Source organism: Apium graveolens, chromosome 9, assembly GCF_009905375.1.
Source record: "Apium graveolens cultivar Ventura chromosome 9, ASM990537v1, whole genome shotgun sequence".
Lineage (NCBI taxonomy): Eukaryota > Viridiplantae > Streptophyta > Magnoliopsida > Apiales > Apiaceae > Apium > Apium graveolens.
In genome coordinates, this window is record NC_133655.1 from 276,088,544 (window position 1) to 276,106,823 (window position 18,280).

Consider the following 18,280-nt stretch of genomic DNA (forward strand, 5'->3'; position numbering starts at 1 on the left):
AATGAAGTTCAGATCTTAGGAAAATTGATGAGCAGTGAAGGAGTGTTAGTTGACCCTACCAATGTTGAGGCAGTATTCCAATGAGAAAGAATAACCACACCTACGGAAGTAGGAACTTTTTGGGAATTAACCGGTTTTATGAGAGGTTCGTACCGGATTTCTCTAAGATATCAGGACCTTTGATTAGGCCTACATGCAAAACGGAAAAGGTTGTGTGGAATGAAAAATATGAGGAAATTTTTCAGGAATTGAAAAGAAGTTTGGTAATAGCCCTCGTGCTGGCATTGCCCGATGGAAAGGGTGATTTTGTGATCTATAGTGATGCGTCACATAAAGGATTATGATGCATGCTCATGTGGCATGGGAAAATGGTTGCTTATGCCTCACGGCAGCTGAAGGAATATGAAGTAAGATACCCTACTCATGAATTAGAATTAGCAGTAATAGTTTTGCTTTGAAAAATTGGAGACAATATCCATACAGATAAAATTGTGAGATCTACACTGACCATAAGAGCCTTAAGTATATATTTACTCAGAAAGAACTCAACAGGAGACAGAGGAGATGGTTAGAGTTAATGAAAGACTATGTCGGTGAGATTTTATATCACCCAGGGAAGGCCAATGTGGTGGTCGATGCCCTTAGTAGTAAAGAGAGACTCAAGATGTTGACAACGCCGGAGGAACTAGTGAGAGAACTCGAGGAGATGGAGATATAGGTGAAGTCACTGGTAAAGGGACTGATGGACTAATTGAGATCAAATTAGAACTGGAATTGTTAGAAAAGATGGGACATTATCAGGAAGAGAAGACGAATGAAGAGCGAGAATCTTTGACTGAGAAGAAGTCAAATATGAGAAAGATGAGAAGGGAAGTATGAGGTATGCGAACCGGATTTGGATTCCGAATGTTCGAGAATTAAAAGATGAAATTTTACGCAAAGGACATAATTCTAGATATTCAATTCATCCTGGAGGTACCAAGATGTACCGAGATCCAAAGGAATATTATTGATGACCCAACATGAAAAGAGACGTGGCCAATTGGGTCAGTAAGTGTTTGACCTGTTAAAGAGTGAAGGTGGAACATCAGCGACCGAGGGGACTCCTAAAACCCTTAGGAATTCCGATGTGAAAGTGGGAACAAATAGCCATGGATTCTGTGGTAGGATTTCCCCGAGCTAAGGCTAACCGTGATGCAATATGAGTAATTATATATCGACTGACCAAGTCAGCATACTTTCTTCCAATCAAGAAAACCTACATGGTGGATAGATTAGCAGAGCTATACATCAAGGAAATTGTGATAAGACATGGAGTCTCTGTAGCTATCGTATCTGACAGAGATCCCCGATTCAACTCCAGATTTTTTTGAGGAGCTTTCAGGAATGCTTATGAAACAAACTGAATGTGAGTACTGCATACCATCCCCAAACCGATGGACAAAGTGAGTGAATCATTCAGACATTGGAGTACATGTTGAGAAATTGTGTAATTGATTTTTAAGGTTATTGAGATGAACACCTATCTTTGATAGAGTTTGCCTACAGTCATAGTTATCATGCGAGTATAGTAATGCCCCCACATGAGGTGCTGTATGGTCGGAGGTGCCATTCACCCTTGTACTGGGATGAAGTTGGTGAAAAAAAAGGTTACTAGGTCCCGACTTGGTGTAAAGAACGAGGGACATAGTTGAGTTGATCAGAGGATGCTTAGCGGCAGCCCAAGACCGACAACGTAAATATGCGGACTTAGCATGAAAAGACAGAGAGTATGAAGTGGGTGACCAGGTATTTTTGAAAGTGTCACCATGGGAAGGACTGATGAGATTTGGAAAGAAAGGGAAGTTGAGTTCCCGATATATGGGTCCTTTGAGATTTTGTGACAAATAGAACCGTGGCATACGAATTGGCTTTACCTCTAAACCTTGAACAGGTTCATAGTGTTTTTCATGTGCCAATGTTGAGAAAGTATAATGCGGATACCAAGAATATAGTGAAACATGAGTAAGTACTAGATCTGTCCTACATTGAGCAACCAGTTGAAATCATTGGTTGAAAAGAGCAAGTACTCAGGGACAAGAGTGTCAAGCTATTCAGATTCTTATTGAGACATCCCAAGGTCGAGGAGTCGACTTGGGAATTAGAGAGCCACCTGCGAGAAAGGTACCCCCATCTATTTGTGAGTTGATTCCGGGACGGAATCCTTTTAAGGGGGGAGACTGTAAGAACCCTGATTTTTGTAATATTTTAAAACTTCTGTGAATAGTAACTTGAGCTAATTAAGTAATACGTATGGGGATCATCATTAAATGAATAGTGGAATTTTGAGAATCCGAGATCATATTCTTGTTTATCGAGGAAAATAAGTGAATGTAAAAGCCGATGGAATTCGAAGATTCACAATTATACTACGTGTTTTCGTATCCGTAAAGAATGGCGTAGAACCGGGAATACTACGTGAAATAAATAATATATCAAGGTGTTTCTATGATCAAGAGAAGGAATGAAATTGGTTATAGGATTATAAGCGATAAAAGAAATCGCTACGAAACAAGTCGTTATACGTGGAAACTATCGGAATGGAACAACGATTGCGTTTACGATAAATAAACGAATGAGAAATTAAATCCCATGCAAGTTGGCCATGCATAACCAAATCCTAACTAATAGTTAGGAGTGTAACTAGATGATTAGAAGCTAACTAGAATAGTTAGTGGAATAGTGTTGAATAGTGATGGGAGACAAACAAGTACACAAGCCATACTTCTCCCTTTTCTCACTTCACCACACAATCAAACCAACCCATACCTTTTCCAAATTATTGTCAAATCTGCTGCATACATCCCATATATTCATTATACACTCCCACACTTTAGCCACAAAAGAAAACAACCCCTTTTCCCTCACTTAAAGCTCTCCCATTTTTCATTCCAGCAGTTCGGATTTTCTGAGCAAGGGAGAAAGAAAAATTCATAACTCAAAATATACTCATTCAAATATCATGCAATTTTTACCATAGCTTTTCTATATCATGGGTAAGCTTCGTACCAAATTTCAGCCTCAAATTATATTTTTTCAATTTTATAAAAATGTTTGAATGAGGTGCTGAAAGGTAACTCCGAAATTTTAACTTGTTTCTTTGTTTTGTTTCTTAAGGATCTAGCCCTTCTAAGTGTTTTCTAAGCAAACCAAGCCTCAATCATCCTAGCACTAACCTTCCTAGTATCCAAGAAGGTATAACTTTCAACTTTTTAAGGTTTTATGGTTGAATTTAAGAGTTATGTTTGTTGTAGTGTTAAGATCCAAAGGATTGTGTTTGTTTGAGTTTGTATTGATTATGTTCTTGCTAAAGACTTGAGATGTTGAGTTGTAATCCATGTATGTGGTACTATATAGAGCATATAAGGTTCATGTGGGTGGATCTTGAGAAGTACTTGTGTTTATGATGGTTATAGGTAGTGATTGTGTTAAGATCAAGTAGTAGAAATTGAGTTTGGGCATTCTTGCACTTGATCTGTTTTCTGCAGGACATTCGGCCATGAAAATTGTTAAAATTTGAAAACCACTGGCCATGAGCAGATAGATCTTGTTTTTTAGTTTCTATACATGTGTAGATCATCATGAGGAGATTTACGGTTTAGGAGTTATGGTCGTTTTAGTGTAAAACATTTCTGCGATTAGCCAACTGCACTTAAGTCCACTTGCATGGTGATTTTGAAGGACTTAAAATAATTTCGAGATTCTGGAAAAATTATAAAACATGGATATGACAGTAGAGAAGAATGTCCAAAAAGAATTTTGAGAAAATATTAATATTTCGATTTTATAAAAATGTTTTGGTAAAGAGAGCGCAAGCAAGAAACGCATAAAAACCTAGTTTTGACGCGCGTTTTCTCACGTTCGAGCTTAAAACTCGAAATGGACTTTCTAAAGCGAACGATCGATTTCAAAACTCGACCATGTTTTAAAGTGAGAATATAAGTGTTGAGAATATGACGATCGGAGATTCGTTATACTTGAGTAGTTGCGAAAGTTGCTTAATAAAAGCGAGACGTTAATCGCGTACTAACTTAGACCATTGGTTCTTGTTTATAGATCCCAACCAAACACCAGAGACCATACCACTTCGATTACTCGAGGCAAGTTTTCGAAACCCTATCTCATACTATCCATGCTATATATATACTGTTGTGATATTGATATCATGATTTAAAGTTCAAATATATATGCTTGTCTATGATATCAATGCATACGAATTATGCGATTGTTTACGAAAACAAATTTCGTTTTACACGAGTATGAGAAGTTGAAACGTATTTCAAATATAATATATGATAATGGGAGTTGAAGATATTTTAATAACGATTTAATTCCGGAGAGAGCCGGACGCGAAAGATTTCTATTTCGATAAATAAAGTACGTTCGCGTAATATATATATCAAGCGAACGATTGAGATTTTGACTTAAACTTCGAGAAATATTGGTTTATTCATTTAAAGGACACCCTTACTTGATTGATTATTTTATAAAGCGATATTTAAGGGATTATTAAATATCCAGAAAGTATTTAAAAATATACTGAATAGTTTATAAATAATTCCACGTTATTTAATAAAGATTTAACTATTCAAAGAGCAATTATAGGATACCAAATCATGTTTTGATTATTTGATTAAGGTGTCTCCATTCGTTGGACCTTATTCACAAAATATTTTGTATTTAAGGTTTTTATTAATTCATTGAACCTTAATTAGAAATACTTTGTACTTAAGATTTTATCAATTCATTAAATCCCTCTTATATAATTATGAGACCTTAGATTTTTAATATCTTCGGACTTCTAAAAACTTATTTAAAAATAGACATAATTCCCAAAGGTACTTTCTAAATTATTCAAAACTCTTGAAAGAGATTAATCATTTGAAACGTATCAAAACCTTAGGGAACTTAGTCTTGAAGCATAAGAGTTTTGCTTCCTCGTTCAATAAAGAACAAGTGAGTAATATACGTGTCACCCTACTACAGATAGGGATTTGAAAATGATTTTAAATTCAAAAATCCGACAACTCCCAAAGATCAATTGAGTTAAAAGTGATGAATAAAACATCTTATTTACAGGTCAACTTTTAACGACCTATTCCTTCGAAAAAGGATTTTGAGCAAAAGATATAACTATTTTGGGACTGGAATGTGGCCTGCCCGGCACAGAGTGGTATCGGGCAGTGACCAGGCGCGGAGTGGCGCATTATGCAAGCGCGGAGTGGCGCATTGTACGGTTATATGGTCTATGTGACCATTGACTTTCGGACTTGCACGGCAATGGGCAACCACCGTGTAGTGTCTTGATGAGCCCAAAGGCGGCTAGGTTTGTATTCCTTCTACTAGTAGAGAAAATTTCGTATTCGGCTGATCACCGATACGTGGTTTATTCCAGTATAGTCCCTTTCTTCCATTTTGGAAAAACTGTTGTGAAATATACAACAGAGAGCCGATAAGGCTGAGTTTTAAATAAGGATATTGATGAATATATATCAAATCCATTTGAGAAATCTGCCGATAAGACTGAGTTTAAATAAGGATGTTGATGATTATATATCAAATCCATTTGAGAAATCTGCCGATAAGGCTGAGTTTTAAATTGGGATGTTGACGAATATATATCACACCCATATGAGAATCTTGGTTCGAGTAACATCTTGAGATTTTGAAATAAAATGAGTACGAGTATAAAATGATTTTAAGAAAGAGATGAATACAAGTATTCAGTGGATATACTATTGTAGTTGATTTTGAGAATATTATAAATTTGATAAGCATATAAACTTTCAGAACGCTTTGGAGATACAAAGTATAATTATTGGTTTTATTTATCCTTACATACTTAATTATGGGGATATATACCTTGCTGAGCTTTAATGCTCACCCTTGCTTTTATATATCATATCACAACAGACTACCAGCATGGATCAGACCAGGACTGCTGTCCGTAGGCGGGTAAGGAACGCTCGTGAGTTCCGTAGGCTTTTTGTGCGCCAGCCCCGTCAGGTAGATAAGTGGAAATGATTTATTTGATAATGTTTCCAAGCATATAACCTGTGTGTATGTGAGTTTGAATAAAAGGTCGAGTAATATTGTGAAAAGAGAATTATTTAATTAATAAGTGATCGTAACGACCCGAATTCACGACCTTGGATTTGGGGGTGTTACAGAACACATCTTGTTATATTTCATGACAGATGGAAGGGTTTACCACATAAGGGAGAATGCTATACCACTGAAGTATTTTGAGGAACTAGAACATGTTTTATTCTTACTTCAAGTGAAGAACAGATTAACAGAAAGTGCTGCAAATTATTTGAAAACTCAAATTCAGAGGCAGAATAAGCTTTATTCTGTAAAGTCTGACAGCACATACTGTCCCAAGTACAGAGATCACAAGGGTGATATTGTTGAGATGAAGCCTAACTCTGCTAAGATTATAACTACATTTCTGGGTTATAAGGCTGTGGAATTCAATCTTGAGTCTGACAAGGCATATTTGATCAGACTGGATCTGGACATAAGGAAAGCTAGAATAAATGATCTCAGGACTGCTATCTTTCCAATTGGTGAAGATACAGTTGAATTGAAGAATGCTAAAAGGAGGATGATTGATGAACTTAAATATGCTGAGAGATGTTTATTAAAGAACTATCTCAGAAAAACTCCTGACATCAAAGAGATCAGTAATTGAAGTCAAGTCAAGATCTACAACTGCTCAAATTCTGATGTGTATACAGACTGAAGCTGTTATCAGAAGTTAAAGTTGGTAAAGCTTTAAGGACTGTAAGTTGTAGTTATCTAGTCAAATTCTCATGCATTTGTACTTAATGTTTTTGACATCATCAAATATCTGTTAAACTTGTATATTATTCTAATTTACAAGTTGGGGGAGATTGTTAGATATATTTGATAATGCCATGTCTAATATGATTTGTGTTTAGTTTTCAGATCTTACTTAAACAGGACAAATCAGTACTTAACTGGAAATCAGTACTTATACTGAAGTCAGAACTTAAGTGGTCAGAACTTAAGTTATCAGGAGATATTTATCAGAAGATAATATCAGGACTTAAGGAGACTTTCAGATAAGGAAGGCGGCTGATTGAAAGGAAAGAATATCAAAACAAACACAAGAAGAGATTTGCATGAAGAAGAAATTCTATGAAGAATAGAATACTTGGAAGAAAATATATCTGATTGATATATTTTAGGAAGCAGAATTATATTCCATATCAATTAGCGATTATCTTGTAACTGTGTAGTATATAAACACAGACATAGGGTTTACACTATAAGTTTTATCATTATCGAGAATAATATTCATTGTAACCCTAACAGCTCTCGTGATATTTGTTCATCACTGAGAGAGGACAGTTCCATATTGTAACAGAGTTTATTATATTGAATAAAGTCTGTTTTTTGTTACTTGAGTTCTTTAATTCGATTTGATTGTGATAAACACTGTATTCAACCCCCTTCTACAATGTGTGTGACCTAACACTTTCTATTTTGCCCTGCACATATCTGTCCCCATCTTGTATGTCTTTTGGATCTTATAAGCCCTTTATGGATTTCGTCTTGCAATTGGTTATAAATTAGACTTTACAAATCATATACTGTCATTACCTATATTTTGAATATAAATATCCTTAAAAACCGTTTCGAAATAAGTGCGATCCAGTATACCCGTGTACGCTTGATAAAGATACGTATACATCTAAGATTGGACATGTGATGCTAGGGCTGAGCAAAAAACTGATTTAAAATCGAAACCGAACCGAAACTGAACCGAAACCGAAGAAAACCGGGAAAAACCGAACTGGAAAAAATTGATCCGGAACCGAAATTTAAAAAACCGAACCGATTTAAATGGTTATGTTCCGGTTATACCTTCTAACCGAACCGATAAAAATCGAACCGAAACGGTTACTAATATTAATAAATAAATAATATATTTTACATATATAATACATATATTATTTATGAAATTTTCTAAAAATTATAATAGTATTATCATATTATAAAATCAATCGGTGTAGAGTGTTATGATGTCACGTCTAAAAGAGGCCTCAGGCTCTCAGCAACCTACCTGGATTAAAATGAAGCATGAAAGTGATTCCACATAGCTACTAGCAATTATCCAAGCGCTTACTAATGGTACTACTGATAAACCTTACTTAAAATAATGGTATAATTGTGCATTAGAAACCAGACAAAAAAGAGAAAATATACTCCTATCGACATACTTTTAATACTTGACAAATTTATAAACAACTTAATGCTTAGGAGCTGAAGAATTCCAACCTTAGTTAGTCCATCTGCAGTTGAGGTCCTACTGTGTCGAGCATAACCTAAAACACAAAAAAAACACAAACTTCATTTATCCTGGGTGCAACAAAAAGAAGGAGTATGATTTGTTTGTTTAATAGTTTGTTTAAAGGGAAGGGTCGGGGGACGCAATTTACTGAGATCTTAATATTAGTTTTGCACAGCTCAATTTGACACCATTTTGTAGTTGGTTAAAGATAATTACACAAATAAATATTACATTTCTTTAACTTTACTCTTACTGGTTTTGAACAAATGGCAGACAAAATTTGCATTCTTTTGTGATTCAATCATGCCAGACAAGATTAACATGTTAGTTTGGTAACAGATACCAATTTTGTGCATCTTTGAAGCATCCAAGCAGATTAACATGTGATTCACTTGTTATGCACATGTTAACACTTTTTACATAACGAATTCTTGTCTTGCTTTGTAAAAGACTAACTTGATTTCTTCTTGTTAAAACGTAAAATACGCTCTTCGGGTTATTTATGTTAAACTACAATATAATATTTTAATTTCATATTTAATCGGTTTTGTAACCGGAACTGAACCGATTACAACCGAACCGATATTTTTTAAACCGAAACCGAATTCAAACCGGCGATTGCGGTTTTGGATTTTAGAAATCGAATATATATGGTTGCGGTTTCGGTTTTAGCCAAAAACTGAGCTGAACCGGCCATGCTCTCCCCTACGTGATGCAGTAATAACACATATAACTTGACAATGCAGTTGCCTGATAGTCTGATACTTTTTTTTATAAATATTCCCGTGGTGTCCAACAATTACAACTTAAGTTTGGTAGGAGGGGGAATACCTCATCTCAAATCATGTGCATGCTTATCAAGCGTATACTCTGGTGAACTGGGTGGACTGGGTTGAGTTAGTATACGCTCTCTAGTAATACGTAAACTTAAGTGAAATAAAAAAATAAGAATTCATATTTTAAACATGTGCATACATATATATGCCTATAAACATGCGCAGGTGAAGTGTATATATTTAGGACCATATTTTCCGTTAATCGGCATTCTAGTAACTTCATTTTAAAAGAAAGGCAATTTGGATTTTCATTATTTTAAGTTACTGATTAAAAAGTTTGAGTTTTAATTATTTTGACAAAAAAATTGATGGAAAATGATCGAGAAGGATATAATATTGCTCTGTAATATTAAGGGAATTGATAATAAACTCCCAAAATTACTATTTAATCTTCAAGTATCTTGTAAATGACATTATTGCCCATGATGAATACAAATTTAATGAATTATACTTGTTAAAAATATGAGTAAATGGGTAATAAAATGACCTTATTTTAAATTTGGAGTTAAATTAATAAAACGAGTAGTTTAATTATCAATTTCCAATATTAATCATGTATTATTAATTTGATCAATATGAATATGTAACATGAAGGATCTGTAATTTTATTTTTTTGAAAAACAATCAGTTATTTTCTAGAAGCATGATATTTTAAATAAATAGATTGGCATATACAAAAATAATTTATCTTTATAAAATAAAAAAACCAAAAATTAGTAAAAGACATTTTTCTCCAAAAGAAACATATACCAAAATTATAAGAGCATACTATAATTATACAGATCGTAGAACCTTTCCGAACATGTTGCAATTTACCAAATTCCATAATCTATTAGTATATTAAAATAAAACACATTTTATTTATAACAAACTAAAATAATAAAAAACATATTATTTTTAACATACAGACAACCATTACAAGAAAATAAATTTTAAATAACCAAAATTTTATTAGCCAATATTAAATTTTAGATAATCAATAATACTCCTATTAGCTAACCATCTATTACCTATTATATATATAATAGAGCAACTAGGGGGTTCATTGATACAATTTATTCATTTAAAATTACTTAATTATCCCTCATAAATAAATACTAATAAATATCAAATTTAATAACATATATTAATTACATATTGCTTATTAATTACTAATAATTATATAGTATTACTACCCCATTATTGTATAGTAAGAACTTATGCTTATACTTATAATTACATATGTATTTATATGTATAGACTAAAATTCTAATATTATTATATTTTTATATATCTATTATTATCGCATTTAATGTCGTATGTCACATTTTAATTATTCCATTTACATTTGAAGAAACTTATATTCGAACAAAAAAATAAATATTTTATTCTTATTGAGATACGTATAACACTTGTATTATAAATTCACAATACATATGTATTTGTGTCAAATTAATTATCGTATAACGTATTTTCAAACATTTAAAATTAAAATACATACATACAAACATATAAACATACATACATACATATAAACATACATATACACATACATACATACATATACATATATACATATAGACATACATATATACATTCATACATACGTACATACATACATGCATGCATGCATACATACATACATACACAAACACATACATGCATGCATATGCATGCATATACACATACAAACATGCATACAAGATATAAAAAATTAAGGCAACTAACACAAATTAACTCAATTTTTTCGTAATCGATAAACATGATCTTCTCAAATGATGAATTTCAATGCTATACAGTAACAATTATGAAATTTCACAAAATTTTGAACACTTTGAAGTACGACTTTTACAAAAATCATCCATTAATCATCAGATACAAAATTGAAAAAAGTGCATCTCACTTAGACCTGTCAATACTGGTATACGACACGTGAACACGGTACGAAATGACACGAATAATTAGTGTTTGTGTTCGAAAATTTGGTACACGAACACGAAAGTACACGAACACGAAAAAATACGAATATAATTAGTGTCGAGTTTGGGTTTTCAATATAGGTATACGACACGGAACGAAAATACACGGAATAAATAAATAATTAAATTTTTAAAAATATATAATATACATATATATACTAAATACCAAATATGAATTTTACCTATTCTAAATAACATATATATAATTGTAAATACTAAAATATATTTTATTGTTGCTTGAATACGTGTGGGCACTTCACCATTTAATTATCTATTGCATTTTTTACCAATTAATATTTTTCGTATATAATCCGTATACTTTAGTGTACTAAAGCGGGTAAACACGAATATATTAGTTCCGGGTTAGTGTCACCAAATTGATACACGAATGCAAATCCGGATCGGGTTCGGGTTTAAAATTTGGTACACGAAAATATGAAAGTACACGAAACGTTTATATACGACACGGAATGTTGCCAGGTCTAATCTCACACCATATCATATTTTTCAATTATATAACATGTACATTTCATTAAAATTTTAGTTTTGAAATTGTACTAGCCTATAACCCGTGCGATGCACGAATTGCTTTTAACATTCAATAGTTTTTAATAATATATTTTATAATATAATTCTCAATAGTTGAAAAATAAATTGAAGAATAGAATAAGTTATAACAATATATATTTTATAATAATTTAAGACTTCACTGAAAATAAATAATATAATATAATATGTTATTCACAGGACCAGGACCCAAACCCTGAACCAGTAGAAATTGTTAAAATAAAGAATATAAAAGTTTAAATATAATAAGTTGTTGACGGGGTTTGAATCCTAAATCCATGAGAGCAGTTTAAATATTAATATAATAATATTTTATTATTGCATCCAACGGTTCTCATCTTTCTGACTTTAGATCTGACGGTTGTTATTTGTCGTACCAAACAAGTGTATCGGACTACCAAATAGAGGGTTTCTGCTTATAATAGTATAGTATAGATAGATGGATAGATATATATAGATGTATCTCATTTGAGCTATAAAATACACATGCCGAAAAAAACTCATCTTTACAAAAAAGACTATGGGCCTGTTTGGGGAAAAAAAATAAGTGGCTTATTAACTTATAAGCTCGTAAGTACTTATCGACGAGTGTTTGTCGACCCAGCTTATAAGTTAAATTTACAACTTATAAGTTGATAAGTTGAATGTTAGCAGTGACGTACTTTTTCTCAACTTATTTTTATTTTTCGATTTTTTGTTAATTTTTATTTTAAGATTTATGTTTTTACATGTGTTTCCGATTTAAAATTTATGAATTAAGATAAATATATTTAAAATTTATTTATTTTAGTTTATTTAAGTAAAAAAAAATCTGACGTTTAACCAGACACTTATTTAACTTATAAGTGTCTATCTACTTATCACTTATAAGTTACTTGTTCATTTTAAATCATAAGTTACTTATTTTAATATTTCCCAAACGGGCACTATATACAGATAAAATAACTTTTTATAACATAAAATATATTTCATTTCACTAGCATGTATACAAATTTTATAATAGTTAATATTAGATCATGACTGCGTAATAGAAAAGATTCTTCTAAATCAAAAGAACCTCGATCAGAATCATTTAAATGTATAAAACATAAAATAAAAGATACAATAAACCCGACCCAAAAACATGCATAAACCAATGCCTCGCGTCAATTGACTTGAAGATACTGTAGTCTCTGTTTATATCAGGTACGTATAGACCATTTTGGTTTCAAAATTTCCATGCAATGCACACAAGATATATGATAAATTCTCCCAACTAACTTTTGACTAGAACTGCATGAATTATTATTACAACAAGTCCAACTACTCTTACGGTTTACATTTTTATGAATGCATGTGCTAGAATTGTAGATACAGACAACTTGATAATATATGTTGTAAGTTATAATGACAGTTAAAATCTTTTGTATTAGGCCGAAAAAATTTGAACCATTTCGGAATCGAGATGGCGGTGAAAGAGCTTCTAGAGGTTTTGCATTTTATGCGGTCTGTGGAATTTTAGAGAATGGGAGTATGTTGGACACTGTCTCTTATTATGGCGTATGCTCGTTTACTTGCTCAGAGGTTTTTTAGTCGAGAGAGCAAAACATATGGTCGTTGTTCGACAATGGTTGAAACGATGAAAAGCACAGTTGATAGAAAGCCTGTCTGCGTTATCACTGGCGTAAATAAACACATTAGTTCTGTTTATGTTTTCTTTACGTATTGTTGTAGTTTTAGTTAATGCGGGTTCTTGATTTTTTATTATGGTATTGGCAGGCGACGTCTGGTTTGGGTGCTGCAGCAGCAGCTGATCTTGCGAGAGATGGATTTTATGTTGTTCTAGGTATGTTGCAAATTTCTTTTCGTGTCAAATTCTTTTCATTATCTTTCAAAAGTATTGACTGGACAAAACAGAAGAAAATTGGAGACGACTTGTTTTATGCTAATGTTTTTTTTTAATTAATTTATTGCAGCTGGAAGATCATCTCACCTGTTATCAAAGGTACATTACATGACTGTCTTCATTTCATCGTATGAGACCCCGTACTTGTGCATATCTTTATTTTCTTGTTAATATCTCTGGTTATTTCTAAGATCAGATCACAAAATAAAGCCGCGGATCTCAAAGCATTTCATCTAGACTTATCATCTTTTGGGTCAATATTGAAGTTCAAAGCCGCCCTTCAGCAGTGGCTTCTTAATTCAGATTTTCATTGTTCTATACAGATCTTAATAAATAATGTTGGAATACTTGCAACATCATATAGATGCACTTCTGAGGGCCATGATCAGTAATTTCTTTCACCCTTATAGTCTTATTAGTTCATTGTGTTTAGAACATAAGCATTATCGTTTTCAGCACCAATATTTAAAATACATACAAATTTGTATTATGTCCTTCGATTAGTTAAGAAAAGTCAAAGGTAGAATTTCCCGTAGATCTAACACTAGCTCTCCCAATATATACTGTAATAAAGAGTTGTAACCTTTAGTTGATTAGTTATCGTTTTACATATTTGTTTCTTGTTCGTAACTGTTCCATGTATTATTTTTGCTGCTAGGTCTTACATCAGTAAAATGTCTCCTAATAAACTAATATTGTTTGCTCACAAAAATCCTTGTGATATTTAGGATGATGGGAACTAATTATATTGGTGCATTCACTCTAACGAAGGTTCTACAGCAGCTCCTGGAAAAAAGTCCTGTCCCTTCTCGGATTGTTAATGTATCATCATTTACGCATCGTAATGGTAAGACTTATATACATATGTATTTTGAAATGTGTTTTACATTTTGTCTCTGATATTACTGTTATAGAACTTCATCAAGCCTGTATTACCCTGACTTCAATACATTTCCCCAGAAGAATATACTTTCTGGTCATGCTGATGTTTCATGGAAATGTGCCTCCAAACTTATTTACTTGTAAAATCTAAAATGATCCAAACTCTTGTTTAGTATGGCTAAAGCGATCTATATCTAATTCCTAGAGGACGGGTATTAGTGCCAACAATATGTTGACATCTTAGATGATAAGCCCCTTTTATGAATTTTGTATGTTCTAAACTACACCACTTGGATGACTTTCACATGATGATATCTTGTAAAATATAATAAGGTTTCTGTTGATCTACCAGTCATATTGATTCGGTGCTGGAGTTCATGGTCATAGTTATGCACACACTGGAGGATTGTGACAGCTTTCTGATTCACAGCAACTTTCTATCATTTTTCTCAGTATCTGGGGTTCGTGTTGACAAGGAAACTGTATCTGGGATGTCCTTTTCCAAATTGTGATGCTATCCGTATTCTCATATATACGAGTATTCAAAACGTAAGATACATTTACACGTAGATACCAGTTAAATATCTTTTCAATATAAGCTATACGCTAACACATGCCAAATTCTAATGCAGTATTCTTACTACTCTTCACTTATGAGCTTCACCGACAGTTTCATATTATGCAAAAGCCGCATCAGATATCTGTCATGTATGTATCGGATTCTTGGTTCATATATAGAGGATGTTAATTGTGCTTGTTTTGCTGTTATTATTGCAACGACTTGACCATTTTTACAGTTATCACTTGTTAAAAAAGAATACAATTATATTTCAGTTTCCTTTGTTAAATTATCTATGCACATACACACCAGGAACCAGGTAATGGGTACAACTGAGACAGAAATATGAGAGGTTGTTCTAAATATCTCACTGTTCGAGTAAAGAAGAGATGTATCACTTCAATAGAATCCCAGTGAATAACATTAATAAAATATCATGGATTTGGATTACAATAACAGTTGTCCTCCAAATATCATCAGGTTTTAGCAGGTACGAGATGTACGTAAACATCCAACAGGAAGTTAAGCAAACACTAGGCTATACACAGATAGAATAAAACAGCATGTTACCAGGAAGGAAGAGGGTAGACAGCTTTAACACGTACAAACACAACATTTGTTTTTCTGTCTGGAATTTCCTCAAATATGGAAGCTTGGAAATTGATGGCATCTTGACCCCCAACAGATGCTTTAAAACGGATAGTGAAACAGAAACCATCAGCTAATCGCAAGTACGCCTTGACCAAACCAACAAATTCATACTGTGTGCCCTGGATTTCATTATAGGTGCGAAGAGCCAGTTTGGATAAAGTGAGCAGGGGGTATTTAGAGTCATGTAGTACAGATCTGATGCGATCACTACTGCCTGTTTTGTGGTAAGTTTGAACGGGATTTATGGGATTGGTAATGGCCCTCCAACGCTTCTTGAGGACGTAAGTGTAACCATGATCAACTTCATTACTACGATCACAGTCGAGTAAAAGCTCCTCGTCCGACTCGGGCTCCTTCTCCTTTTCCCTAATCCCACATAACTTGAAATTAATGAAATCAGAAACTCGTTTGATGTAAAACGGAGACCTGTTATAATGCTTTTTGTCCTCCTCAGAATCCTCCTCAGAGGACTTGCCAAAAAGTATACCAGCTTCATCATAACACGGCTCTACTTGTTTATCTAGTTGTGAGTTGCTGCTACTCTTTTCTACAATCTCCTCTTTCGATTTCGCGCTCTTTCGACTCGTCTTATAAAAATCAGCCAAAGGAATATTCTCCTCCATCATCTCCCGCTTCTTCATTGCCACCAATTTTGCCCTAATTTTGTATTCCTCAACCCGACATAATAATTAATACCCTTCCGCTTTCTTCACCCCCCCTCCCCAATTTATATTCTATCTATTGTGGGCCTGGCCCAATACAGATAAGTTATTTTATGTTTAATTTTATTTTAAAATAAATTAATTGTATAATTTTGTAGCTATATAGCATTTTTTGATTTAGTTTAGTCCACACAATCATACTCACCAATAAATCATCTATATTTTTATTTTATTAAAATAGTATATATATCTTATAAAAATTGAAGTAAACACGTAATTATATAAACCAAATATTGCACCCGCAAACCTAGTATCAAACTTTTAATATTTTGGATTTTAGCCCGTTATCCTACTCTTCTAATCCTACATTAAATCTACCAATAAATTAGGTATTTTAATTATATTTTAATACCAATTAATAATATAAGAATTATCTTTAGTTGGAATTTAATTTTAGTTTAACATAGATCAATAATCTACAATATTTGTTTTAATATCAGGCACGTTATATCAAACATCTAATTATATATATATTTTTTTATAGCTCAGGGTGAATATTATTCTATTTTAAATCAAATAAATAATATATTTTATTTTAGTATGATAATATTATATCAATCAACGTATTACGTTTAAAATTTTATTTTTGTTTTGGAAAGGTTCACTAAAAAATATTAGCCAGGTCGGTAGTATTTATTTTATTGTTTTAACATGAGATAACAAATCTTGATTTTAGCCTCACACATGTTATATCAACCAAATTCAGCTAATTATATTTAATTTTTTGTTTAATTTTATTTGAGTCGGGGTAAACATTATTTTGTTTTAGAGGGAATGGATAATATACAAATTTGTTTTAGCCTGATGATATTATATCAACTAGACAAATTTTATTTTAAATTTTGATTTTGTTTTAGCCTCTTTATTATTTTGTTTTCGCCTGATGGCATTATATCGATCAAACAAATTTTCTTTCAAATTTTTATTAATCATTATCATTTTGTTTTAGTCCGAGACTGCAAATCCAGCTAACTGTATGTAGTTAATTTTTAATTTATATTAAAGGTTGGATCAGTAGTAAAAAAAAAATTAGTCTGGCTCGGGTGAATATTATATATTATTTTATTTAAATCAAGACCATTAGACATATTATAATTTAATTTGTATTTAAATAATTCTATTGTAAATATTAATATATTTATGAGAGTGTTTTAAATATTACTATAATTATGATGATCACACCGACTACTAACCAAACTTTCATTATTTTGTGTTTAATATATATACTAGCTTAAAATCCGTGCGATGCACGGACTGCACATATTTTTTTTAATATTACATAATTTTAAAAATAAGTACTTGAATTTAATTATTAATTTTGTTCATTTAAAATTTTAAATGATATAACTTCATGATAATTATATAAGCAAACGTATATATTAATAACTTTTTAAAACATTTAAACTTATTTAAAATGATAACATTGGTAAGGGGGAAATATTATTATTATGAAATTATTGTTTTATTAAGGGTAAAAATATAATGTCTCTATTATGTTGGAACCTTAAAAAAATATTCTTTTAGCATGATAATTACTTAATTGATTAACTATAACTCTATAAAAGATATTTGAAAAAGGCAATATTAGTGATTGAACGATATAGTTTTATTGATAATTCTAAGTGTATTTAAAAAAAATATGTTTTAAATAAAATTTGATTTTTCATTTCACATGAATACGATACGAATTATACTTGGTCTAATATTAATTTGATTTATCTCGGATCAATGATTTATATTATTTTATTTTCTCCTCATGCCCAATACACCGACCAAATCAAATTAATTATTTTTAGTTTAATTTTAATTTTTTTAAAGTCCGAATCAATAAGATAATTTTGTTTTAGACTGAGTAATTAGT

At 32.0% G+C, this 18,280-nt stretch overlaps 1 protein-coding gene and 1 long non-coding RNA gene across 3 annotated transcripts; both read left to right on the forward strand.

The window, feature by feature from the left end:
• Positions 1-2,366: 2,366 nt before the first annotated feature.
• Positions 2,367-4,141, forward strand: LOC141682735 (uncharacterized). The gene is made up of 3 exons (XR_012559928.1): positions 2,367-3,035; positions 3,157-3,234; positions 4,096-4,141. It is a non-coding gene; the product is annotated as an uncharacterized LOC141682735 (long non-coding RNA).
• Positions 4,142-12,783: 8,642 nt separating this feature from the next.
• LOC141686969 (uncharacterized) lies at positions 12,784-15,258 on the forward strand. 2 transcript variants are annotated; one of them, XR_012560872.1, is made up of 8 exons: positions 12,784-12,905; positions 13,133-13,383; positions 13,479-13,545; positions 13,676-13,704; positions 13,929-13,993; positions 14,334-14,452; positions 14,840-15,036; positions 15,120-15,189. XR_012560872.1 is itself a non-coding variant. In XM_074492085.1 (8 exons), the coding sequence occupies exons 2-7, from the start codon at positions 13,225-13,227 to the stop codon at positions 14,997-14,999; spliced, it is 498 nt and encodes a 165-aa protein (XP_074348186.1). In that variant the 5' UTR covers positions 12,784-12,905; positions 13,133-13,224; the 3' UTR covers positions 15,000-15,036; positions 15,120-15,258. The 2 variants fall into 2 exon arrangements, 1 of the variants encoding a protein (XP_074348186.1); XM_074492085.1 differs by having other exon boundaries at positions 14,941-15,036; positions 15,120-15,258.
• Positions 15,259-18,280: the final 3,022 nt, after the last annotated feature.

Coding starts and splice junctions, on each gene's coding strand:
- LOC141686969 (XM_074492085.1), top strand. CDS start 13,225: ATGGGAGTATGTTGGACACTGTCTCTTATTATGGCGTATGCTCGTTTA. Junction 13,546..13,675: donor TGGATTTTATGTTGTTCTAG/GTATGTTGCAAA, acceptor AATTTATTGCAG/CTGGAAGATCATCTCACCTG. Junction 13,994..14,333: donor ACTTCTGAGGGCCATGATCA/GTAATTTCTTTC, acceptor TGTGATATTTAG/GATGATGGGAACTAATTATA.